Below are 26,187 nucleotides of genomic sequence, written 5' to 3'. Positions count from 1 at the left end.
TTTATATATAGGTAATTACTAGATATATCATGTATTAATCTCATTTATAGAAAAATTGTAAGAAACAATAAAATACACATCAAAACTAAATAAATCACCAATAATTTGATAGGGAGAAAAAATAATTTAGAAAAGAGTGTGTTCATAGAATAATTTCACTCAAAATACAGTACCAAACAATAAAAGTAATGCATTAGTCAATTATTTTAAAATTTGGCAACAAACATGCAATTTGTAAGATGAAATGCAACTTTTCTATCGTGAAATAAATTACCGTCGACTGATTGGGTCGAATAATCGTACAGTGAATAGTCATACTGTTGTCTGTTACGCCTTATTGTTTCTGCCAGTTCTATTGTGTCTTGTGACTTAGTTATCAGTTAATAGAATTAGAAAATAATGACTGGTCTTAATATAGAATCAATCAATATGTTATTTGAGTTATTTTTACTATTGTTTAAATGAGAAATACTAAATATATAATATTTTTTTCAAACATTCTTGGAAATGTGAGCAGATACATGCGGGCAGCGGCCGGCAAAAGTTGTATGAAAATCCATATCTGTCGTGTTTTGCGACCAGATAAATTACTATGTAAACTCATATCTGTCCTGTAATTTAAAAATGGAATGACCTTTTACTTCGAAACATGGCTACCAAGGAGGTTACTAATAAAAGGTTTTATTTAATTTTCGATATGACTTGCAAATAGAAAGCTGTTTATTGAAAGAAAAAAAAAACAAAGGAACATAATGGCGCGTGAAAAATTATTATTCGTCATTGAACTTAAAAAGTAAAATTGTGTTTTTGATTTCCGCGCATTGTTTGAGAAAAGTTCTATACAAGCCTTGGCCACAACTAGGCATTGATGGACACGTATGTGTGCCTCGGCTACGTCACGGCTTACATTTGCACGTTCGTCCATCATTGCCTCAATTGCTGGCCGCTGCAGTAATGTACTATTAATGCGTTTTTTATGAGATGATAAATCTCTGTTCATTAAAAAACCGGCCTGCGTGGTAATCAAAGTACTAATAGTCCCTTGTGGAGAGATTTCTACCTAGTAGTAGGATTTAATAGGTGCTTATTGTGTTACATTATGTTACGTGTATTAGGATCTGTGATATTATTAATAAAACTAAATAATTTTCCCCAAATAAAAAAAATTCAAAACAAATATTTGAAATTTCATGCATGCCACGCAATCGCGTAATTTAGTTAAGTATGAGAGATTGAAAAAATATTTTCTGATTTTGATTATTTGGATCAAATTGTTTAGTTAAATCGATATTTTTTTTTTTCAAGATTCAAGATTTATAATATTGGTATGGCAATCTCTCTTCGCAACAGTACATTGCTTGATGACAAACAAATATGTCCCGGGATTCCGCGAATTAATTACCTTATAGATGAGAATAATATTAGATTACTGTGTAAATCTAAATATTGATCAGATGCTACATTTTTTAATGATGGGTGTATACTGTTTACAGGGGCAGCGTGGGCAATGTTCTAGTGACGTCATGCGTGGACAACATCTGTCGCGTGTGGGCGGAGACGCTGCTGCCGGAGGACGAGTGGGGGGGCGGGTGTGTGACATCACACGCTCGGTCCCCGCCGCGCCGGCAGCGCGCCACGCATAGACACAAACACCGTTTCATGCAGCGCTTGAAGCACATGAAGTGAGTTGGATTCTAGTGTGATGTATACAATTTGGTATAGTAATTTCTTAAATCCTTACTTGTATTCTATTTATTATGTTAATTGCATTTATAATTAATAAAATATGATATATTTTATCTAGATATTACTTAAAATGTCTATTTTTCAGGACATGTTTCCATATAAGACGGAACGCTCAGTCTTCGAAGCAGCCTGGTGCGCCCATACCGACTTTGCCTTCTACGTATAGCGCCCACGACTTCCACAATCCTTACCACGCTAGTTCCTATACAGGAGGTAACGTTTTGTGATGATGCAATTCAATAATTTCATTTCTATATGTAATAGAGAGAGAAAAACACAGTATTTTCTGCACCTAGAACGTACATAATTAGGTCTATGAGGTAACAGATTCTATGAGATTTCCTATAGTAAAATTAGTATTTAAAGTGATAATCGGAATGAAATAAATAAATGATACAAAATTACCTTTACCTTTTATTTTTTCTACAGTAATTTAGTGAAAATCCGGCTCGAAGGACTAAAAATATACTGGTATTTCTTTGTGTTGTAATAATAGAATTCCAAACATAGACAAATATTAATTAATTATAAAAAAGCTTAAGATGTAAGTGTAGGAAGCGACCGTAATACGTTTGATGATTGCGGATTTGAAAATCAAAATAAGATTGGATCCATTACGATTGTTGTGCTGGCAACAAAAAATGTGTACAACATTATACAAAATCATTTTCAACTTTTGCGTCCATTGGTTAGCGTCATTCTCCATGGTAAAAAAGTTTACTGGATCTCTCTCGTACTAAATACAAGTTTATAACGTGTATCTTGATTTAAAAATATATTTTATCCAGGTCTGCACTTCCACTTGGCGGCTTCAATAAATGCGGAGACTGATATTCCGCTGGTGCCTTCACTAGCGGGCGGCGGTCGGTTTATACTGCACTGGCTGCACAATAAGGAGATGCATTTCACCAGCCAAGCTGAAGCTATATTACACGATCTTACCAAAAAAGTATGACCCGTAAATAATATTCAATGCCAATTGTAAAATATTTGTAAGTCATATTTATGTATCTTGATTTAAAAAGAGAATTTTTATTAAAGCGGTTTTATCATATCATATGGTAAGGAAAGAAATAGTCCAAGCAAACTTACCAGTTATCGTGGTAATACTACACTAATATCTTCATGTTTATAATTTTATTTATTGACAAGTTATTGTTTATTTGTTAATTAGCAAGCTGTGTTTCCTTTAAAATGATTGTACACTAAGTATAAATAGACAGTAATTTTAATATTAAATCTTATCAGTGTAACAATTGCTAGGAGACCAAATAAAGATAAAATAAAAAATAAAATGTTATAGGAAATAATTTTTGATATTAAAATATTTATTTCAACTTTACACATTCTGTATTTTTGTTTCAGATTTTAGATAAAGAAGATACAGATGAAGGTTCAGGTTCCGATCCTACTCACCCTGAAGGAGAAAGTGAAACCAGTATGTATCATCATTTAGTAACTATTCAGTATTATGCCTTATAATTGAAATGCTTCAAGTATTTTAAGCAATATACACATGTTGCTAAAAGTTTTCAAATATTAAATAATTGCATAATAAAAATCGAATGTCAACCACAAACAATCTATGTAGGTTTTGTGTGTTCTAACGAGACTAAATGTACAGCCTCATTTAAATGATAAAAAGTCAGTGGCAACTACATCAATAAAATTTTCTTTACAAGAATCTTATTTCTTAAATTCCTAAAGTTGAATTTCACATGGATACTCCTTCGCAGAACTCGATATCTCTCGAAAATAATATATGCATAATAATTTATGATTCCTATATTTTATTTGATCAGATTATAAATAGTTAACCTGAATATTGTGTAAATCAAATTTGGTAACAATCTACCATGCAAGTTACATATTATGTTTATAATTGTCATCGCTTATCGTTATCGTACATTAATTTTATTACTATTTTTGCTTCGTAATACATATTTGTTTTGTCAACAAAAAAGCAAACTCGTTATATCAGAAATTATTTTAAACATGTAATTTAGTATTTTGACTACGATGAGTAAAATAAGCGCTACAATGCCAGCTTAATAGATTATATGTAGTCGCTTTTATAAACTGCTTCGCCTATTTCATGCTGCTATTTAGGACATAGACGGCCAAGTCATCATTTGGCTAAAACTCAGTCTGAGGATAACAGCAATAGTGATGAACAACCAGGTACAGTTTGATATTCAATTGTCTGATAAAAGAAAATATAATGTATTAGAATAAATATTCCATTCTAAAATGATACTTTAATCGAAATAAAAATATGATCAATTCAAGGAACAACTGATAATATAAAAATGACGGGGTCGTCTCTGAGGCACCATTATTTTAAATCTATCTTTAAAATTAAATATTCAATATGATATCACAGCGAAATCTTTATTAAAATGACTAATATGACCAAATTTTCTAATAGATTCAATCATTATTATTATAATTTTAATTAATTTATTTTTATTATGTCAGCTGTTAATTGTCTACTGCTAAACATAAGCCTTCCCTATAAGGGGAGTTTTGCCAGTAGTTGCCACGCTTGGCAACCGTAGTTAGGGTTTTAGAGATGTTTTAAGAGGGACGCTGCTGCCCATCCCTCAACCTCCCTTAGTCGACTCTTGCGACACCCACAGGAAAGGAAGGTGTGGCCTATTCTATGCCAGGGCCACACCGCGATAATTTATTAAATAATTTTAGTTTATGTTGATAATTAAAACTATATTCGCGAAATTAGCAAATTAACATTAGTTAGAGAAATGACGCTTTAGAATCGGCCCCACTGTTTCTTAGATAAGGACCTGACTATTTCATAATTGTTACTTTAGTTAAGTTGATCTATTAATTTTAAGCATTTCGGTACATAATTGAGCGACAGCTCATACAGCTTGAGCTACATAATTAGGAGAGATAACTGACCACATAAAGTAAAAATGAGTTAAGAACAAAAAAAAATAGAAGTTTAGAGTGAATTAAAATAGGAATATTTAAATGAAGATAATAATTGTTCCATAAAATAATTGTCTTAACTTTATATTGACTTTTATACTGGCTGTATAATATTGTTTTATTTATATAATATTAAATGTTTGTCCCACAGCTAACGGTAACCACAGTCATCCCAGTCTCTCGAATACGACGTCTATAAATTCAATAGCTACGGACGTCACATGTACACACTTGCCAGACTCCCTCGACGCTAAGATTGAGTCTCTTCTACGTGACTGGTATCAGAGTCCAGACTTACTGTTCTCTATACACCCCGTTGATGGCAGCTTTCTTATATGGTAAGTTGTAAATTTAAATGTTGGCAGCATGCACAGTTATAATAACAATAATAAAGACAATAAAATCATGACTTTATCCTTATAAAACTATTAAACATGTCTTAAAATCTAATAATTTTTTTAAACTTATAAATGCATATCTTCTTTTTATACTAGTTGTTCCCGCGACTTCATTTTCGTTTCGTTCATATCAATAAGTAAAGAGAGAACTGAAAAATCTTCACAGTAGCCTATCGTTTCTGCGTTGGCAGCATACGCTGAGAAACTTAGCTTTTATAGAATAACGAAGGTGTGGCAGTCACGGACTCTTGATCTATAACACTGCCTGTCATGTATTGTAATACAGATACGCTTTATAACTGATGCGTCTTGTTAACTTTTATTGAAGAATCAGTAAGAATTGATACGTAACTAATAATAACTAATAAATACGCTTTGTAACAGCGTAAAAATATTTTGGGCTTACAAAAATATAATCACATATATATTTGTGCTCATTCATAAAATGGTCAAAGTTGTAAACAACTGAGATGACAATTTAGACTTTAGAACCACTACTTTATAGTTTAACACTTTGGTTAACTTGTCTTTTCATATCCAAACGTTGCTGACCGGTGACGAGTAAACTCATCATTGCACTATCGTGTAAATACGTCCTCCTACCACGACGGGCAAGACCGTTTGGATTACAAAGCGTTTATGACTAAAAAATTACTTTGTATTTAGTTTTATATCACGTCGTTTAATTCCAAAAATTTCAACTATAACGGAATACCCTGTCAACAAAGTGTTAAGATAAGCGTGTGCATGTTGCAGGGTGTGCGAGTGGCTGGACGAGCTGCAGGCAGGCGCGATCCGACAGGCGCAGGTGTCATTCTCGGCGAGGATCCCGGCCGCGTTCCCGCTGGGCGACGCTACCACCATGTGTACGCCGGCCGCACTCTACCACGCCGCCGCTCAGCCGCTCTACGTACGTCATCGGACCAAGCCGCAAGTGCCGGGTATGTACTTCACATATCACCACCACCATGGGGCAAATGACCTGACTTCATTCTCACTTATTTCTTCACTTCATTCGCTGTGGTACCATACTAACTTAAACCGGTAGTGCAGGCAAGGTCACCGTTCTATTTACATTCCATTCAAATATCCATCAATACCACCAACTATATTCTAAAGTTCCAAATTATAAATATCCGATTTCATTTAGAAGTTATTTTTATAGATTTAGGTTTGTTTTAACCCAACTACCTAAAAAGAGTAATTTTTTATGCATAAGTGTTTGTCTGGTCTGTACGCGATGTGTAGCGTAAGTGACTTTTGGATATGGGATTTAGTAATGGTAAGTAGCTAGTAGATGTCCATAATTTTGTCCATTATTTTCTTATAAAACTAATAAGAATTTATTGTATAGGGCAACAACAACATCCAGATGCAGTGACAACCCCATTAGCGAGTGTACAAGAAGAAAAGGAAGAGAATGAGTGGCCGCAAAATGAAGAGCAGTCTGAGCCAAAGGAAAATGGTAATTGATATAAAATTAAAGATGCGTAAAAATTGTGCAGGGAAAATTGTATTATAATGCACATATTACATATTGCAATCTCTAATTTGTTTGTGTACAACTTAAAATTTTGTCTAATTACACATTTGTCATAGACATAGATCAAAGAATACTTTGCCTCGATATAAATCATAACTAAGAATTGAAAATATACATAATATTATTTGATTTATTATGATGCAATCAAAACGCGAAAGGACAAACAATTTGGTAATTAGATTGTTTTTCATATATACTCGTAATATACTCTCAGTCAAATAACTATAATTTATTCTTAAAATGTAATTTTGTTTTTTAAATGTATAGATGGATTTTTAACATACACATGTACATTTTCTAGTACATCGAAGGCACACAAGGTCAGGTATGTTCACACATGAATTTGGACATAAAAATTATTTTAATTTAGTATAAATCAAAATCATATGATTGCGTTTGTTCTACATTTTTACTTCACTATTTTATTCGATCGTTTTGATTACCATACATTTTTATACTATAGCTTTTTATTTCAAGAGGTTTTTTAATTGATATTTTCGTAATTATTATTATGTATTTTCATACATACATATCTGTTACGCCTGTCACCCACTGCAGTAGTATTATTTTCATTTTCTTAAAAGTAAAACATACACTAAAACATTGAGTAATACATATTTTATCGTTTGTTTTTATACATATGAAAAGGAAAGCATTTTAACACAGAGACATTTTAAAATTGCAGTACAGTGCGAGTATTTCTATTAAAATTAATAACACAGCATTTTAATATTGATTCATAATTATAGATATAACTGCAGATATGTATGGTCGCTTTGAACAACACTTTCGTTCTCACTTAATAACCAAAACTTATAGCTTTCTACTTACTTTAATATAAAAAAATTTATCTAATTTATGTTTGTCTATGTTTGCATCCTAATGTTACTATTTACCTGTGCAAACTTTAACATAAAAGTAAGAATAAAACTTGAATTGAAATGCTGCAAGTGAGACACTGTATTCCGATGTTCATAATTTATTTGTAGATAACGTATGCGTATTCAATAAAAGGGAGAGTGGTAACCATAACTTTGGGTTGCCGATAGAACTGTCTATTAGTGTTGCCAGACATCAATAATTTTGACTTGTGATCCATAAAAAACCGACTTCAATTTTGGCGAAACCAGTTATTTTGATTTAAAACTTACTAAACTGATTTTGATAAAATGTCTTTAAGACCAATCTGTAAGTATGTTTTCGGATAAAAAAAAAACGAATTTTCCAAATCGGTTTGTAACTGATATAACAGAATTCTGTTATGTCAGTTACAAACCGTATTAACTGATATACCTTCTTCTTTTTGAAGTTTGTTGAAAATGACTTCTATGCGATTAAAACATGTAGATACTTAAAAGAAGTGATATAATTTTGAAATTATTTAGAATTTCTATAAAATATTATTCAGAAAACGAAATAAACCGTAATTTATTTTTATGAATATATTTCACGCCAGCTACGGAGTCGCCAATTAGAATGTAATATGAAAATTATATTTTATTCGTGTATGTATAGTATTGTATTTTATCACTTTTGCAGGCCCACTGGAGGAGAACAACAACGAGATGCAACGGAAAACGAGCGTCGCAGCTGAGGACTCGACTGAGAATCAGGAGGGTGACGTGTTGGATTCCGCGCCCGTCATATCCATGGTCACCAATCATACCAATGGAACACTCAATTTATGGCAACTCACGTTTGATGATAAATCCAAATTTTCACAAGTATGTTGTACAGTTCAATATGATGCCCACCACCACTTCCTACCATCCATTCCTTCGCCAGGAAGTTCATCCCCATACCTTATAGCCTAGATAGTTACGTACAGTGTTTCAGAGATGTTTTCTCTCATGATCGCTTAGGTTATGGAATGAACTCGCTGTCCAGGTTTTTCTAAGAGCTACAGCATAGGGTTATTATCCGTGAAAATATCGCTTACGTATCTTAATATGTGCCATGTAAAGTTTATTCCAATATATTATAAAAATATACATGTTTTTTGTAGTTTGAGATCCTAGAGGATTTCATCAATAACCTACCTCAGAATAATTATTTTTGTATATTATTCATAATTAAGATTTTCTTTCTTTTCAAGGTATTATCAATAGGACACGCGTCAAGAGCATCTGGTCATAGATTTAGGGTTAACGATATAACTTGCCATCCAGTATTACCACTGTTGTTAACTACCAGCCATCACAACATATCGGGTAAGTTATTTTCATTGTCTGACGGAAAATAAAATTCTGTTTTGTTCAAATGTAAAAAAAAAGACAAATGTCCAAAAAAAGAGAATTAATTTTTTTTCTTTGGACTTTTTGATCTAAAATAAAATTTGAAAAAATACGCACTTTAAGTTCCACTGGTTTGACTATTACCATTATACATTTTGAAAAATATACTATTAGATGAAGATTTATAGGGAGGTCAAAGATATGGCCCGAAATAGAGCTGGCTGGAATGCATGAATTAGTTGCTACGACAAAAGGAAACTCTTAAATAAAAAAAAATGTAGATCATGTAGATCTTGGTCTCTTGGAGATTTGTATTTATTTACTGGCAAGTCGTGATTTACATTGATAATTATAATTTTAGACAATGAAAGAGAAAACCAGAAAGTAGATGAAGATACTGCAGCGGGTGGCCTGTGTTCCGAACTGATAATGTGGCGAGTGGAATGCGTGGGCCCATTAGGCAAGTCCGGTGGTGTGTCTGAATTGGCGCGAGTCAACTCGCCCCACTTGTCCGCTTTTAGCAACGTCGCCTGGCTGCCCACGTTGCTCCCCAGGTATGTCTAGATTAGATTGTACAGTGTGTGATTAGTGTAGCAGAAGGAGAACCCGCATGCCGATGCGATCTACTAAGCACAAGTAAATGGGCTAAACTACTGTATATATTAAACATAAAAATTAATACCCCACATACAAAATCTACTTTAAAAAAAAAGTAAGAGAATTACTGCTACATATTACCATCACCTTTAATATGAATCTATTTCTATTATTTTAAAATGTTTATGTTTTTTAATTCTTACGAATTTATTATATGTTATTAAGCTATTATCTGTATATATTAACTGACAAGTAAAATGATATTTCCCGGCAGCACTACACTGGGCAATCTATCTAATTCGCCGTCGGCTTGCTTCGTGGCGAGCGACGGCGAAAGTCTACGCGTGTTCCAAGCCGTCATTGACGCTCGCACACTACTCGCCGAGATCGCCACCTCCGAGCGACGACACAACGATGTCACTGTAATTAAATAATTTAACACACAAACGTAATAGCACAACAATCATTGGATTGAATTCCTATTATTTGTGAAGCAATTTCAAAATCAATTGTGACTAGTCACTATTAGTGGCTGAAATCGAAATCGCTAAAATCTTTTGATATGAGTGTTCTATTAACGAAACTGCACATTTTGACCAAAAAACCATGAGTTGAAAAACAAAAATTTTGAACTTCTATACATATAATACGCGTATTCAGCTATTGACTCAATTTTTTTACGAAATTTTATACATATATATATATATATATATATATATATATATATATATATATATATATATATATTTATTTATTCTCTCTAGCAACATCACGACACGATGTCGCTGTCATCAGAATCAACATTAGAAGAGGGCGGTATACCACTTCACGACCGTATCAAAATAGTGTCTCAGCAATCGACGGCGCGACCTGGCGCCATCATACAATTACACGCTATTGCGGATGCCACGCACGACTGGCACAACACTCAGCTACTACACGTGTTCCAAGAACAGCTTATTACTGGTTTGTTTCATTACTATTACATTATTATAAGTATAATCAATATGGGTATATATTATATTTCACATATGACAAAGATCGAATCGGAATATCGGATTTTCATAAAAAAAGATATTAACTTAGGAAATAAATAGGTTTGGTAATTGTTCATGCACAGAAATTCGAACATCTGTATCATTCTTTAAAGGGAACAATAAAGAGTTTTCATTCATAATAAATTTGTTAACAACTAAATAAATATGTGAAAAAGGATTGAAAAAATAAATAATTTTAATAAATTATTTTTACTGTTACTGTTAAAAATAAATTATTTACTTTATCTTATATTTTAGGTGAACGCACAGCACCTGACTCTGAGACGGCTAATACCGGAGGAGATAATTCAGACGTTCACACTATCACCGAAGCGGGTCTTGAAGCTATAGTAGACTTGCGCAAAGCAGCAGTTTTCAATGAACCATTTTACATTGTTGTTTTGGAGAGGACAGATGGCGGGTCCACAGTACACATGTGGAGGCTTACTGTCTCCTCACAGGCAGATCCTGCAGGTAATTTTTAAATTTCATTATATAATTACAACATGCATAATTAATCCGAAACCCTGTGATAGTATTCGTTCATTTTTCTTGAAGAACACAGCTAGGATTATGAAAATAATTTTTGAAATCACTTGATTAAAAAATTATTTTCATATTCCTAGCCGTGTGACAAGTGCTCACTTGTCCATGCAGTTTGATAGTTTAAAACATTACTTTTTTATTTCTACATTACTTGTTATACAGAGGACTTCACGAACAGCATGATGTATGTACCGGACAGCGCCCTCGTCCAAGAAGAGGAGGGAGAATCTCGAAAGAACTCTGTCTCGATGGACCAAGATCGAGCGCCTGTACCGCCTCCGCCGCACTCGTATCTCTCAATAACTACAAAAAAGGTATCATCATATAACATTCGATCCTTCTTCAAATTAAAAATACATGATTCAAATTTGAAATATAAACATATAACCTATTAGTTAATTATATAGATTTAGAATTGATTTTATGATCCTGAAATGTAGGGTAGATATAATTTATTTATTTATTAACTGGGTGAGCTTTGCAGTTATCCAATATACTATCCCATTAATAAGTAACCTCACTCATTTATGCCTTATAACATTATTGTAAAATTTATTACTGTCAATAAAAATACGTCGCTAGCTTTATGAATTGATCTATATATGATTCTACATATATGATATTGTAATTCCTCTTTATATGCTAATATTTGCGTAAAAGAATTATATATATTTAATATAATTATAATGATATTATTATGTTTATTATATTACCTACTTTTGTGTTCTACTTTTCAAATTCAGAATGTTTGTAAAGTATGTAGTAAAAATCTCGATCTTTATACATAAAAGTCACGTAATACGAGAGTGGCATATACAACAGCTTAACTTTGCTATAGGTGTGCGAATGCCCGCTGTCGCTGCCGGATGCAGTGGATGTAATTCACGCAACACCGGCGGCCGGTCACTTGAGTTCCGCCTCGATCTATCCGGCCTGCCTAGCGCCGTACACGCTTGCAACTGCTTGCTCTGACAACACACTAAGGTAAGGTATATAGCGTTAGCATAGCTCAATGTACTTACATCGTGAAATCAAATTTTACATATTTGTTTTTCTAATTGTAATTTTATCTCTTTTCTAGATTTTGGAAATGCCATGTTATGAAAAAAGATAATGGAGAATTTGATTATACATGGAAAGAATGGGAAATGATGAATAAAGATCAGGAATCCACAATAGACACACCTGGTTCGTATTTCTTCGCATTTTGACGTAGATTCGTTTTTTCTTTTACTTATTAAAAATAATTTTATTAATAAATTTTTAGGTCAACCTCTGCATATAAGTGCCGCATACTCTGGTCGAATAGCATGCGCGTATAAATGCGGGAAATCTTTTACCCGACCAAAAGGAAACAACACTACTACGAACAGTAATCCTAACGATGCCCGTTTCGTAAACTTGTGTGTTTGCGTTTATGAGTGCGAGAGCACTGGAGGCGCTGAGTGGTTACTGGAAGATACGATACCACTGAGGAATGTTAGTCTGCCTAGAGTCGGCGTATGCACTGATACGCAAATTGATCTGTCGTATTTGCACGATACTTCTTTTATGCAGAAAAAACAGAGGTTAACCCAGGTTAGTGAACTAATTGTCCACATATTATATATTTTAGGATTATACTTTGTATATTTATTTGGCTTCAAGTTATCATTGTTTTGAACACCCAGTAGCTGTTAAGACTGATCGAGATCGAGACATGGATTATTAATTGACTACAACTTAAGTTTGTATAAGACATAAACTGTTTACTTTACATGTATAAATTGATAATATTGTAATGAAAATAAAAATGACAAATTATCTTACTTTAAAAATCAGATTAATAATAATTTATTGAAATACTGAGAAAGGACTTAAAATGACTTAAAAAGACTTAAATAAAATATTAATTTTTTATATAACATTTAGGTTCTGCAAACATTTTCGTCCGAGGAACGAAGTAATAACCGTAACGGGGAGGGAGATACGGGCAAATCTGCGGGTCTTCTCGCGGTGCCGTCGTTTAGCACACTACAGTCCTTGCGAAAAAGTATTATGGAGAATGGGAACACATGCCCCCTGACGCAGAAGCATCTTGTGCAACTCGATTGGGTGTCTAAGGAAGATGGTTCACATATACTTACGGTCGCTGTCGGTTCTAGAGTACTGCTGTTTACACCAGTCTCCAGTGACCTTGCGCAAGCCAATTTAAAGGTACCGTTATAATTTTAAGGTATAATCTAATGAAATTCAATACTTTTTGATACATTACAACTTTTTGTGCTGACTGTTTCAATCGAGCATGCAATCTACAATATTTTTGATATAACATTAAAAAAATGTCAAATTGAATGCTTTCAATTTTTTTGCTTGTTATGACAGATGTTTTTACTTGACAAAAATAACAAAATAAGCAGATAGGTACTTGTACTTATTACCCTAATTAATACAATAACGTAATACAATTCCCTCTACACAAAGATTGTCTGGAAGTGATTACTTAGTAATAAGATCACCTCTTATACTATTCTATACTAATTGAAAATCCTCTAGCAATCAATGTAATAAAGTGTTAAATAAAAGTAATATAAAAACATACTGACATGAAAATGATAATATCATGAAATTTCTTATTGTACTAGTTTCCCAGTATCTATGGTATAATTTGTATGGAAGTTAGTATATCAGAGTCAGAATATATTTTTTAAATAAATTCTTGTTAACCCTATATTGATTAAAGCCATGTATGTAATGATCTTGACAGGCAATGAAAGAATCCATAAACAACAACCGTCCAATACTCCGCAAGGCGTCTTCGCTCGCTGCACCACTGTTCATTGAGGAAATTCGTTGGATGCAGCTACGGAGAATCGAATTAAAGACTGCAGATGGATTGCCTCCCCTGCCTATGCAGATTTCATGGGTCCGCGACGGAATACTCGTAGTCGGGATGGACTCGGAAATGCATGTTTATTCACAGTGGAAACCCGAGAACCCGCAGTCATCATCTGGGCAGTTTGGTGCACAGGTTAATTATATTTACTAATATTAATTATTCTTGCGTCTTAATTAGATACATTTTTTAAAGATCTGTTCTCTGTTTTATAAGTCAATATTAAATGTATTGTTATTTCTTTTCATACTATGATATTGTCAGAGGCAACTAATGTGGTAAACATAATAACATCATCCAATACGCCGTCTAAACGAGAGTGGTATTCATAGGCGATGATAGGTGGATCAGTTAGCCCACCATAATGAATACGCCAGGAATTCAGCAAGATGATTTCCAGGGGACCCACATAGACGTCGACCTGACAGGATATATTGCTAGCAATGGGATTGGTAGTTCGCATTACTAACAACCCACCCTCCACCCCCCCAGTATACAATAGTTATAAATGTATAACTTTTATAGGGCCAGTCTTACATAAAAATGCCATAATTTTCAATAAAAATAAATTAAATATTCCTTAACATTGAGTACTCAACATTTTAAAATACTAATATTTCTTTACTTCACGCGATCTAGGAACAGGAAGAAGGTGGTGAATCTCGGGCACTACGTGATTCTGATCTGCGTGTGTCCGCTCCCCACCTGCAACGCGTCTCGTCCATCAACTTACAATTGCTCGAACGCGATGCTAGGAGACGTAACAAAACTCAGCCCGATCAACCACAGGTATATATTTCAGATAGACTAATATCGCAGGACAAATATATTCTCCTTTTTGTTTAAAAACTGAATAAATTTTATATAGGTTTTTATTGTGCAAATATTTATTATCTATTAATATATTTCCTTATCCAGCCACTCCTTGATTATATGCCGGACTACGGCCTGTTCGAGGCGTCGCAAATGGCATGTCCGGTACTGCCGCAATATCACCCTAAACAGTTGATGGAATTGCTCAACAGTGGCAAGATCAGATGGGTCAAGGCCATACTCGCGCATCTTGTCAGGTGCGTCAGACTACATACAACTACATGGGATATTTTTCCTCTCACACGTCCTATGATTGATTAAGAATTACTACTATAAATGTAAATTATACTATACACATGTGTACCGAACACATTAGAAAAATATAGGTACAAGTAAATAAAAGAAGAATTACTAAAAAGATATATTAAGTATGAATAAGTGGACATTTCAATAGATGCTACCCAACGGTTCCTTTTAATGAGTGATAATGATATGGTACCCCGCCTGCGCTATCGGTATTAACTGGCGGGGCACCAATGCGAGATGATAGATAAGGATGAAAGCAGTTCAGTTAGCCCACTCTGGCGAATTCAACTAGAACTAACCACGATGATTTCCAGGGGGAACCACGTGAACGTCAACCTGACAGGGTATATTGCTAGTAATGGGGCTATTTGACCCTGTTACTAACAATCCCTTTCCCCCCGCTACCCAGCGGTTATATCCATACACCGTAAATCGTATCATAACAATATGGAAAAGCCATTCCAGAGACATGTTTCCTTCATCCTAACACCTTGCATCCTTCAAACGTAGCATGAAAAAACACTTAGTGAACCGGCATAGTGCGGTTAACTGTTAAGAGCAAATCATTCTCTTTTCGGTTGATCGTATTAATGGACCATATTGTCTCTGTGCTCGCTCAGAATGGTCTGCACACTGAGATATATTGACTGTGGAGGAGTTTGCATATTTATATCAATGGGTTATAAGCGTGAGCAAGTTGATAGTATGTATTGATGTAATGCTAGGTATAAGTATGAATGTGAAGGGCTTTACAGATACAGGAAGATCTAAAAGTACGTGGATGGACTGTATAAAAGATGATATGGCCGAATAGGAATGAATGCGGAAATGACTACGAATAGAAAAGAATAAAATAGAAAGACATTACTCCGACCCCAAGTAATACTTGAAATAAGAGCAAGAAGATGATAATGATAATATAATGCTAAAATATACTTTTATTTTCAATCAGATGTATCGGCGGCTCGTATACAGGTAGAAATTCGCAAGGCGACGAAGACAGCTTATCTAGACAGGTAAGTATTATGAAAAAACATTTATATATTATTGAATTTACTCCATTTAAATTAATATGAATTACATATTTAATACTAAATATTGCAAATGATGATGGATCATAATTCATGCACAATATTTTTCAATTCAAAAATAGTTGAAAATTTTAACCTTCTAGTAATAATGTCATTATCATAAAAGGATGAAATTAGTTTTTTAACAATATAGTCTAAAAGTCAGTGTGTACAACTTTTGTGTTGCTTTATCCACATCATTGTGATTGTTCACTTTTATTATAGAAGAACTAGTGCTTACCCACGAATTTGCTCGCGTGACCTGAATATATATTAAACGGGACAAAAAGTAGCTTATGTCATTATCTATCCCAAATACTTGGCAAATTTAATGACAAATTTTTTAACTCTTTAAATGGTAACAAACAAACAAAAATAAACTCTTTGTTCATAATGTAATATGTCAATTTCATAATGAAATACTTTTTAAGAAGTATGCCAATTGTACTCTTGTATAAATTGTACTGACAACAGTGTTCACTTACGAAATGACCATGAATGTACTTTTTGTCAGCTGATTTAAACCGAACAAACTTGTAGTAAATTAAGTCCGCATTCAAGTAGGAAATTACATTCAGGACAAATTTATCATCAAATATTCAAATATCACATGCATGGCGTCAGTGACGTCCATCACGTAGCATCAGCGATCGTTCATGGGTCGCAAGTCGCATCGCTAGAGCATGTTGCACGTGTGTTACAGCGCGGCTGGTCGCGCTCACGCACGCTGTCCGTATCTTTCGCTGCTGGCGCCGGCTCACCGCTAGATGGCGTCACACAGGTAACAATTCACACCACGCATTCATGCCATCAAGTGACTAACTGCTTAAGACTGTATTCATATACGAGAATCATACGGTATTATACATACACAACTACAGACAACTTGTTTATACAAGTCGTCTACTGCAGCAGAAACACGATTGCCCTCTGTCTCACTCATTTTCCTGTCGCGTAACAGATGTGCTTGCATGGCTGTAATTCTGTTTGATGGATGGAATTTGACAGTGAAATTACAGGGCATAAAAGCATAACAATTTGTCATTAGGAATGTTAACCTGTGAGATTTACAATGGGCACTACATTGTATTATGCGGTATTTATGTGGCTCTATTCATGTCTACAACCGACACAATTTGCATAAAAAAAAAATAAAGAAAATGAAAGTTATATGATCTGAGACAAAAAAAACCACGCTATTATCTATAAATGGCCTTTTACACTTACATGCTCTTCTCTGTATTAATGCACTACACAAAATCTGGTGAACTGAAATTAATTGTATTCTGTATTTAATTGTATATTGTTTCGAATATTATTCCTCCTCACTATAATTTACCGACAATAATAATTTTTACTATTTTACGTTCATTAATATTTTACAATTCAAGTAATGCTTTTGGTCTATTATTTGCTTTGAACTGTTATTTTTGTACAAAATATAACCGTAAGTAAGTAGATAATGCTGCGACTGATAATAGAAATTGTAAAAGAAAAAAATGTTTCTTAAAGCAGATGGCTCAGACAGCAAAAAAAAATAGTTTTTACGAGTTTCTAAGTCATGAAGACGACTTGACTATTTATATGATGATATATGATTTGAAAACCGTTACAAAATATAATTTTATTTGAAGTATGCTATTTCATTTTTCTAGATTTTATAGATTTAATTTTTTTTTTTATTTTATGACTTTTTATTACTTACAAAGAATATAATAATATTTAACAATCTAGATTACAGAAGATGTCCAGTTAGATTATGCGGAGTTAACCTCGGTGCCGCCGCTCCCTCTCTGGACATTGTTGGTTGCTGATAAAGAGTCACCACATCATCCGTCCACTGTACAAGAGGCTAAGGTAAATTATTTCATTAATTATCTTTTACAATCTGAACTCTAAAAGTACGTCTAGTAGTCTACAATAGACTATCGATATCATATCGATTAATCTATAGTAGTTTTGACCGAAGTGATACAAATCTGTCGTGTGTTATGATTCGTTATGTTTTAATTTACTATACTGTGCTGTAGATTTTTCTCTTATAGTTTAAAAAATTTGAGTAATTATGGAAAGTTTTTATTACATTGTTATTATTTAAACGATATTGTGCTAGCATTAGTCGACTGTCTAATTAATGATTATTCGCAGGATTATAATGATTTATTTGATGGGACCATGGACACAGACGATGATTTGGACGCTTTACTCCTTGGCGAAGAGGAGGGAGTTGATCGGCGACCGTCGATGCCAGAAAGGCAACCACTTTCACATTTTGGACCGAGGCAGGGTAAATAAAATCACAATATTATCACTTGCTATTTTACGCAATATTACTTTTAAATCGTTACTTGCTTCTATGCTGAAAGATGTTAGGATATATAGAGTCATATGGAAAATATGGCCGTGTGGTTCCCGCATAGAATAGGCCACTCACTTCCGTTTCCGTGGGTGTTTTAAGAGGAAACCAAGGGAGGGCGAGAGATAGGCAATAACGTCCCTCTTAAAACACCTCTAAAGCCTAGTATGGTTGCCAATCGTGCCAAGCGTGGTAACTACTGGTCAAATCCTATAAGAGGGAAGCTTATGTTCAGCAGTGGACAGTTAAAAGCTAATATGATGATGAAACATATTATAGTGTGTAGAGGGAGCTTAAGAAATTTGTACAACAAAGAAATATAAACGTGAAGATGAAGATATAACGAGGGTTATAAAATTGTGATTAAACTGATACTTCTACACGTGGACTTTACACTTTAGAAGTAGAAGAACCAATGAAATTCATTTTTTTCACTTAGATGGCGTATCAGTATAAAATATACATCATATTTTAAGTTTGTCTTTTAGGAATAAAACTTTAAAAACAACATCCACTTTGATGCAGTAATTTTTACATGATGGTGGAACAAACATATGGAATAGACAAACCGATAAAAATTCTAAAAATTAATGTTTTGCTTCCACTGTGCTTATTTTTATATAATTTTGTTATATGCTAGTTATAGTAATTTAATAATAATATATTATTATTTGTAATAACTATTACAAACTGCATTTCTGCAGAACTTATAATTTTGTTTTAATATAATTACCTAGTGTTATTAAAAATTTCATGTTTCTGTAGTACTTAAAAAGGTAAATTTATATGTATATATAAATACTTATGGGTTAAAATTATTTTTCCTTGTCATTTAGGTCGCATTCTCTCACGGTTATTAACGCACACACACCTCCCCGGGTTAAGTTCACTGGATCAGATGCATTTACTTGCGTTGGCGGACACTGTGTCTACATGCGATGCCGATTTCGCTGAACGCTTCGCGACTAACGCCAAAGTCGATGTCGCTCACAGCTCTGGACAGGAAATATTGCCTGGTAAGACTTTACAATTGATGTATCGTAGTTGACTATGCAATATAACTATCCTGAGATTTCTATGCATATTTTATTACGGATCTTTTTGTAAGAAGTAATTATATATTTTAGATTCTTTGGACGACTGCGGCCTCCGATTCCTCCTAGCCATGAAACATTACGGTTATTTACTGCGATGCTTGCCTATCGCGCAGCGCGCTGCTTTACAGCGGACGGGAGTGGGCACTTGCAACCTTGTGTGGGCATTCCATTCTGAGACACACGAACAATTGCTCGCTTTGGTACCAGGCTATGCTAAGGGACAACCTAAGTGGAGCACTATGAGAGAACTTGGTAAGAAACAATATTGATGAACTGAATATTATTGTGAATCACTTGTAATACTGAATAGATTAGCATTGAGACCATTTTTTATATGAGAGTTAAAGGAGAGTTATTATTACTACATTCTAAACCTAACTATAAAATTATTAATAATTGATAATTTAAAAGAACTTGAAAATAAGTCTATTTTAATGAAAATTATTTCCATTCACAAAGAAAGTCCGTTGATTAAAAATAAATTAAAGACGATGAAATAATAATTCTGCCAATGCCAATGCCAATACCATAATATTGTTCTAAAACAAATACTTTTAATATTAATTCCAAAGGCGTCGGTTGGTGGGTTAGAGGCGATCTACTTCGAACCTGTATGGAGCGCCTGGCTTGTGCAGCGTACAAACAGAAACAAGATCCTCTCGACGCGGCTCTGTACTACCTGGCTATGAAGAAGAGGATGCTCTTGTGGGGCCTGTTTAGGTCACACCGAGATGAAAGGATGACCGCGGTATGACTATATATTAAAACCGATTTATTTTTTTAATTATAAAGATGGTGTAATTATAATCCATTAAAAAGTAAAATACTCTTATTGAACTTCTTATTCTCATGAATTATTTCAACATATTACCGAGCCAGATTATCTAACTATTGACATCCAAGTTTCATTTAAATATAGGTATACATGTTTCATACTGTTTTTTATATATTTTTTTTTATTATTTTTTATACCTTTTCTTATTTTAAAAAGGATGTTTGTATTATGTACTATCATCACATCAAAATGCATCCAATGATTTTTATGTGTTATGTATATGGAATTTAGCACAATAGTTTCTAGGGTGGGCCACGTGGAGGTCGACCTGACATGGTATATTGCTAGTAATGGGACTAGTAGTCTGTATTACTAACAATTCCTTCATCCGCCTGTAATAGAGATTGTAAAATATGATTTGACAATAATTATAATTAAAACTAAAATGTCACAGTTCTTTGCAAATGACTTCACTGAAGATCGTTGGCGTAAAGCTGCGCTGACGAATGCTTATGTTCTTCTTGGAAAACAACGATTTGAGCATGCCGCTGCATTTTTCCTCCTAGGTGGTGCTCTGAAAGATGCTTTAGAGGTTCGTTTCGTTTTGTTCAAGTTTTAATTATTTACATTAGATAATTTCTAATATATTTTAATCGGTTGTAGGTGTTGATTACGCGATTAGGCGACTTACAATTAGCAATGGTTGTTGCACGACTCTATGAATCAGACAGCATTTTACCACCAAGTTTGAAGAAATTACTCATGGATGAGATTTTGGGGTATGACAATGAATTTTAATTATGGTTATGAATGTTATGAAATTAAAATTGAAATATTTTATTATTATATTTTATAAAGTTGCAATTCTACTATTTTTTGGCTGGTTTTAGTATAGATTTTTTTAATATAAAATTCGAGTTAATTTAACCATAGTCTTATTCAGTGTTAAGTGAATACGTGATGGTGGATACAAATAGAACAAAATCGGGTTAACCAATAATAAATTAAACCTTAAAATAATAAACATTAGGCATTTGGTATTTTCCTACGATTAAGAGATTAATAAAATAAAATTGTACGACGCTTCTTGTTAGAATTATGACCAATAATTACCTCATATATTTTTTAATAATAATGACACTTGTAGCGGGGAGACAGAAGATGGCGAAATAATACTTGAGCGCGCTCACCCAGACCCGTTTGTGCGATCTATGGCTCTCTGGGAGCTGAAACGGTACGGTGAAGCATTGGACACGCTTCTAAACCCGGCCGGCCGTCTACACGCCGCTAGAGACAATGAACCAACGCCCAGCGTGTTCAACTTCTACGTGTACCTGCGCACGCATCCACGGCTTAAGCGACATAATTTGCCTAGTCAGGTAAGTGAGTCGTGTAACTGAGGCACTGAAGGCTAGTAAAATTAATTATAATTAAGACTAAATTGTTTTTACTCTGAGTGAAGTGAAAAGTGGTTAAAGTAAGATGACATTACTCTAAGTATAAAAGGAGTATCACAAGCGTCATCAGTTACTCACTTTACTGCATCACCAAACAGATTAATTGGGAGAGGAATAGAGTGATCATATGTCTTTATCATAACCTATTTTCAACTTATTTTTAATGTACTTTTTGACACGTATTTTATTTATGTAGGGTGGAACGTTAGCGCTGCTGCAACAAGAGACAGAAGAAGGCATAACTCGTTTGGAACGTCGTCTATACTTCCAAACGGCACACGGACATTTCAAGGCGGGGTGTCCGGCGCTCGCTCTGGAAGTGCTATCGAAGTTGCCGGCTCGTATTCGCGACGAGAAACCTCGACATCCGGTCTCCGTACCGTCGGTGGATGAAACCATCATACATACAGGACAACTGGTCGAACAATCAGTCAAAAGTACGACTCATTCACGTCCGTTTGTACGTCTATGTGCTTTATTTTGTTGTGTTGTTTTGTTTGCTTTAATATAGATATAATAATTTTTATCTTATGTTGTTATAACCAATGTAATTAACAATTCTTACACAATATTTTTTTATATTTTTATGTTATTTCCATCAACATTTTAGCATATCGGTTTTTTAAGGATTGCAATCTTTATATCTCTTTTCAACCGACATCATCCTTATTAAATGTTTTCAGATAAAACTTTGGTAGTAACTGATAGAAATTATTTTTTTTACCTACAGAGGAGGAAGAATCTCTGGATTGGGGCTCATCTGCCGCTGATGTAGACTGGGGAGCCCCCGTTAGTTCTACGAAAAATGACGAGTTGGTTCTTAGCTGGGACGATGAAGATGATAAGGGGTGAGGATAATATTAGGCTTTTGATGTCATAATTTATTTTTTCGTAATTCTGCGATTATACTACCAAATGTCGATCAAAGATCAATATCAAATCAAGATCTTATTTATTTAGTTGGTAATGAGGTCTAATTAACATGTGTCAACTGGTTTGATTATCTAACTTGCTTGTTTATTGTTATTCATTTGACACTATTTCAAATATGACTATTTCATTTTCTTAGTACAATGCTCAGATTTTACAATATGCTTGTCTCTCTTTTTACTGTTATCAGTTGTTATAATTTTTTTTATACAACTTAGAATGGCAAACAAACTGACGGCCCACCTGATGGAAAGTAGTAACCATCGCATATAGACATGAATAGTACCATGGACATAACAGAGTATACTGTTTCGCCCATGATACCCCCCATGCGTTGCCATTCCTGAGGACTAAAGTATTATACCTCTGTACCTTGTAAACTTATATTACTTGATAGTTTTATTCCTTGGTAGTGTAATTATAAGTGAACACATTTATTAATGTTTTGGACAGTTCCGGTGGTTCTGGCGCTTCTACTCCACCGTTAGAAATGAAGATGGACAAGAAGGAAGAACCATTAATAAATGGAGAAGTCGAGAAAGAGAAGGAATCTGAAGAAACCGTTTCTGTTGATATAATGGCGCAGCAACTCAAATTTGTGGCCTGTCTGAAGATTCTCATGGAGGAATTGAGCACTTTGGCTACGGGATTTGAAGTTGATGGTATGTAAATCATTACTGATATTATATATATTATTCTGGAATGTAATCCATCACACATGTTTGTTTACATCATACATGATGAGACGAGTTATAAAAATGAAGATCGAATCTCTTACGTCGTTTGGAAATTAATGGAAACATAATAAAGTCACAATTATATCAATATATTTTTAAACTTACTGAATTTTTTTGTAACAGAGAATGGTAAACAAGTAATTAATTCAGAACTGTTACCTGCATGCTTTTACATTATACACTTACTGATGTAACTATTTTCAGATTTCATTTTATTGATTGCATTTTGTCTGTCTGTCAGTACGTAAGTATTTAGATTATACTAACTCTATGGAGTATATTGTTCATGACGAGGAAAATGTCTATAGGCGATGGAGACCACTTTCGATTTCTTCAACCTTTTGCTTGTCTATCATTGCAAGTTGTCAAAATATGTGTGATGTGCGATACGCAGGTGGGCACCTCCGGTACCAGCTGTACATCTGGCTGGAGCGCGAGGTGGAGGCGCTGCGGCGGCTGTGCGGGTACAGCGCCGGCGGCGCGGGCGGCGTGGCGGGCGGCGCGGCCGGCGGCGCCATCGCTTCGGGCGCCGAGCTAGTATGTGCTGACGCTGAGCCGCCGCCGCTGCCCGAGCGGCCCACACTACACCAACTGCTGATGCGCGAGAAAGCCGACTTCGAGGCTAAAGTGCAGCGCGCCGTCAGGCGCAAGAAGTGGCTCAAAGGTTAGTAGCTTATTCTTATTTATCTGTTCTCAGATACGGTCCAGGTAGTTGTGACAGATTTATCACTGACTTGCTAGTGACTTTTAAATTAGCGTGGGGACGTAAACGACTTTGGATCAAATTGACGTGTCAATGTTGAAGACAGTAATATAACGTATGTAATAGACGTAGCCTGAAAGTAGATATACTAAACATACTTATTTAATTTTGTAGCTAACGAAACCCTTCTCCGGACGCTACTATCATACTGTTCGTTACACGGCGCGGGCGGCGGCGGGCTAGCCTCAGTCCGGATGGAGTTAATACTGCTGTTACAAGAATTAGGGCAGGATAAACAGCACCAACAGTTGCTGTCGCCTTTACCATTCCCAACTACACTTCCGCTGTTAGCTGCCGCCGTGGCGACCAACAACACAGTGGTCGCTGACCCGGTCAGACATTTACAGGTCAGTTATAGATTATGGCTATTTTAATGTTTTTCTTACTTGAAATATTTTGTTAACAATCTTGGTGTAGTGCAGTTTACCGTGTTATTTTGATAAAAATACATTTTGTTGACACTAAATGAAAAAAATGTTATATTTTTTTCTATGACTTTATTTGTGACAAAACTGATCTGGGACCAACACGGATGAGATATGTGGCAATTACATTAAAAATATAAAACTTTATTTAGAATTGACGAGACTAATTTACAATTCCCACACGAGAAAGATACAACTGAATTCAGAACTACTTCATTATTTTTTTTTAAGTTTACTTGTCTGTCCGTTTCTATAAAAACTACAGCTTTGTATCGATTTAAAATAATTTCATAATGTCGGTAGCCTTACACTGCATTCGCTTATCCACTTCTTTCTTTCCCATTGACTATCATTAGTTCTTTACAGTGATCGATTATATATTATCAATTGATTTCCAGTCGATGGCACACGACATGCTCGCGACGACAGGAGAGCTGGGCATCCCCGGCGGCTCGGCCACTCGGCTGCTGCACACGCTCAGGGAACTATCGGTCGCTCTCTCTGCCTGCATTTATCAGAGTCTATGCGACTCCGACACCTTCAGTGTCAAGCACTCGCCGCATCACGACAGGTGACTATGTTCTGCTGTTTATCTCATGTTTAATCCCACTATTTGTCCAATTTCTGATTGGTATGATGATTCTCTGCTGACGAGTGACTGAGTGTGTTTAATAATTGAACCTTTTTTCCAAAAAATAAATTAATTCCAATTATGACATTCCAGTTCTCCTAGAGGGTTAATAAAAAAGGCAATTCTTTAGATTTTAAAAAGTCGGTAAAACCAATTCACAAATTACGAAAATAAGGTATGCATATAAATAATACAGTCGATTTAAGAACCTCGCCCGTTTTGAAGTCAGTTACTTATTTTATTTATTTATTACATAATTGTAACATACTTATACATAACACAGATATAACAAACTACTATTGCCTAGTTTTATAGTGTACCTAAATAATGTATTTATTGAAAGCAGCATTCATCACATTACATTTTGGTTTATGATTTTATTCACATTATATTTACTAAATTCTATTACGGATCTCATTAACATTTCTTTATTATACAGTTTATTTTTGTACTTGCAGTATTATTGCTGAAACTCCTGGTACTAGCAACTTACTCGCACGACAGAGACGTCATTCAACAGAAGAACTCGTAGTTACTACAATTCCTAGCAAATGGCCAGGTGGGTGCTGAATAATAATTTGAGAAACATTACAATATATTTTACCTATGTTTGAAAATCATAATTTTATAAGTCTTACATGTTTACTTAATGGTTTTTGGTAGCTCTGGTGTTCTTACAAATATGTGAAGTTTATGGCTTCTTATACTCGGGAATGGTTACGCATGAAGCAGGAGTTACATTCTATGATACCTATGGTGCTGTATACTCTATATAAAACATGCTTTTAAATAAAAGACATAAAATTATCAAATAGTAACTTCGCGTGCGCTTACTACGCGATATTGATAAATGAAGAAGAAATGAGCTCCATAGATCTAACTTGATAGATTCACATTAG

General features: G+C 34.5%; 1 protein-coding gene across 7 annotated transcripts in view; it reads left to right on the top strand.

The window, feature by feature from the left end:
- Positions 1-26,187, top strand: part of LOC113510792 (dmX-like protein 1) — a 52,814-nt gene that overhangs the window by 11,756 nt on the left and 14,871 nt on the right. For 3 of the 7 annotated variants that reach the window (XM_052896177.1, XM_052896173.1, XM_052896175.1), the window contains exons 7-46: positions 1,494-1,682; positions 1,832-1,959; positions 2,535-2,695; positions 3,112-3,184; positions 3,856-3,927; positions 4,850-5,036; positions 5,853-6,037; positions 6,451-6,561; positions 6,941-6,964; positions 8,179-8,363; positions 8,735-8,849; positions 9,235-9,427; positions 9,745-9,892; positions 10,235-10,436; positions 10,766-10,981; positions 11,216-11,367; positions 11,892-12,037; positions 12,135-12,241; positions 12,321-12,631; positions 12,965-13,249; positions 13,800-14,063; positions 14,568-14,717; positions 14,847-14,998; positions 16,000-16,063; positions 16,821-16,898; positions 17,852-17,974; positions 18,266-18,404; positions 19,310-19,489; positions 19,601-19,822; positions 20,143-20,318; positions 20,800-20,937; positions 21,009-21,124; positions 21,493-21,724; positions 21,999-22,239; positions 22,533-22,650; positions 23,186-23,394; positions 23,864-24,133; positions 24,347-24,579; positions 25,056-25,228; positions 25,747-25,847. In XM_052896177.1, coding sequence (XP_052752137.1) covers positions 1,494-1,682; positions 1,832-1,959; positions 2,535-2,695; positions 3,112-3,184; positions 3,856-3,927; positions 4,850-5,036; positions 5,853-6,037; positions 6,451-6,561; positions 6,941-6,964; positions 8,179-8,363; positions 8,735-8,849; positions 9,235-9,427; positions 9,745-9,892; positions 10,235-10,436; positions 10,766-10,981; positions 11,216-11,367; positions 11,892-12,037; positions 12,135-12,241; positions 12,321-12,631; positions 12,965-13,249; positions 13,800-14,063; positions 14,568-14,717; positions 14,847-14,998; positions 16,000-16,063; positions 16,821-16,898; positions 17,852-17,974; positions 18,266-18,404; positions 19,310-19,489; positions 19,601-19,822; positions 20,143-20,318; positions 20,800-20,937; positions 21,009-21,124; positions 21,493-21,724; positions 21,999-22,239; positions 22,533-22,650; positions 23,186-23,394; positions 23,864-24,133; positions 24,347-24,579; positions 25,056-25,228; positions 25,747-25,847 — 6,569 coding nt within the window. The remainder of the gene's footprint in view (positions 1-1,493; positions 1,683-1,831; positions 1,960-2,534; positions 2,696-3,111; positions 3,185-3,855; positions 3,928-4,849; positions 5,037-5,852; positions 6,038-6,450; positions 6,562-6,940; positions 6,965-8,178; positions 8,364-8,734; positions 8,850-9,234; positions 9,428-9,744; positions 9,893-10,234; positions 10,437-10,765; positions 10,982-11,215; positions 11,368-11,891; positions 12,038-12,134; positions 12,242-12,320; positions 12,632-12,964; positions 13,250-13,799; positions 14,064-14,567; positions 14,718-14,846; positions 14,999-15,999; positions 16,064-16,820; positions 16,899-17,851; positions 17,975-18,265; positions 18,405-19,309; positions 19,490-19,600; positions 19,823-20,142; positions 20,319-20,799; positions 20,938-21,008; positions 21,125-21,492; positions 21,725-21,998; positions 22,240-22,532; positions 22,651-23,185; positions 23,395-23,863; positions 24,134-24,346; positions 24,580-25,055; positions 25,229-25,746; positions 25,848-26,187) is intronic. The other 4 variants (XM_052896178.1, XM_052896174.1, XM_052896179.1 and 1 more) reach the window with 2 other exon arrangements.

Source organism: Galleria mellonella, unplaced genomic scaffold (genome assembly GCF_026898425.1).
Source record: "Galleria mellonella isolate WM207_F2 unplaced genomic scaffold, CSIRO_AGI_GalMel_v1 utg32, whole genome shotgun sequence".
In the NCBI taxonomy this organism is placed as follows: Eukaryota; Metazoa; Arthropoda; class Insecta; order Lepidoptera; family Pyralidae; genus Galleria; species Galleria mellonella.
This window is presented reverse-complemented; position numbering and strand designations above follow the sequence as displayed.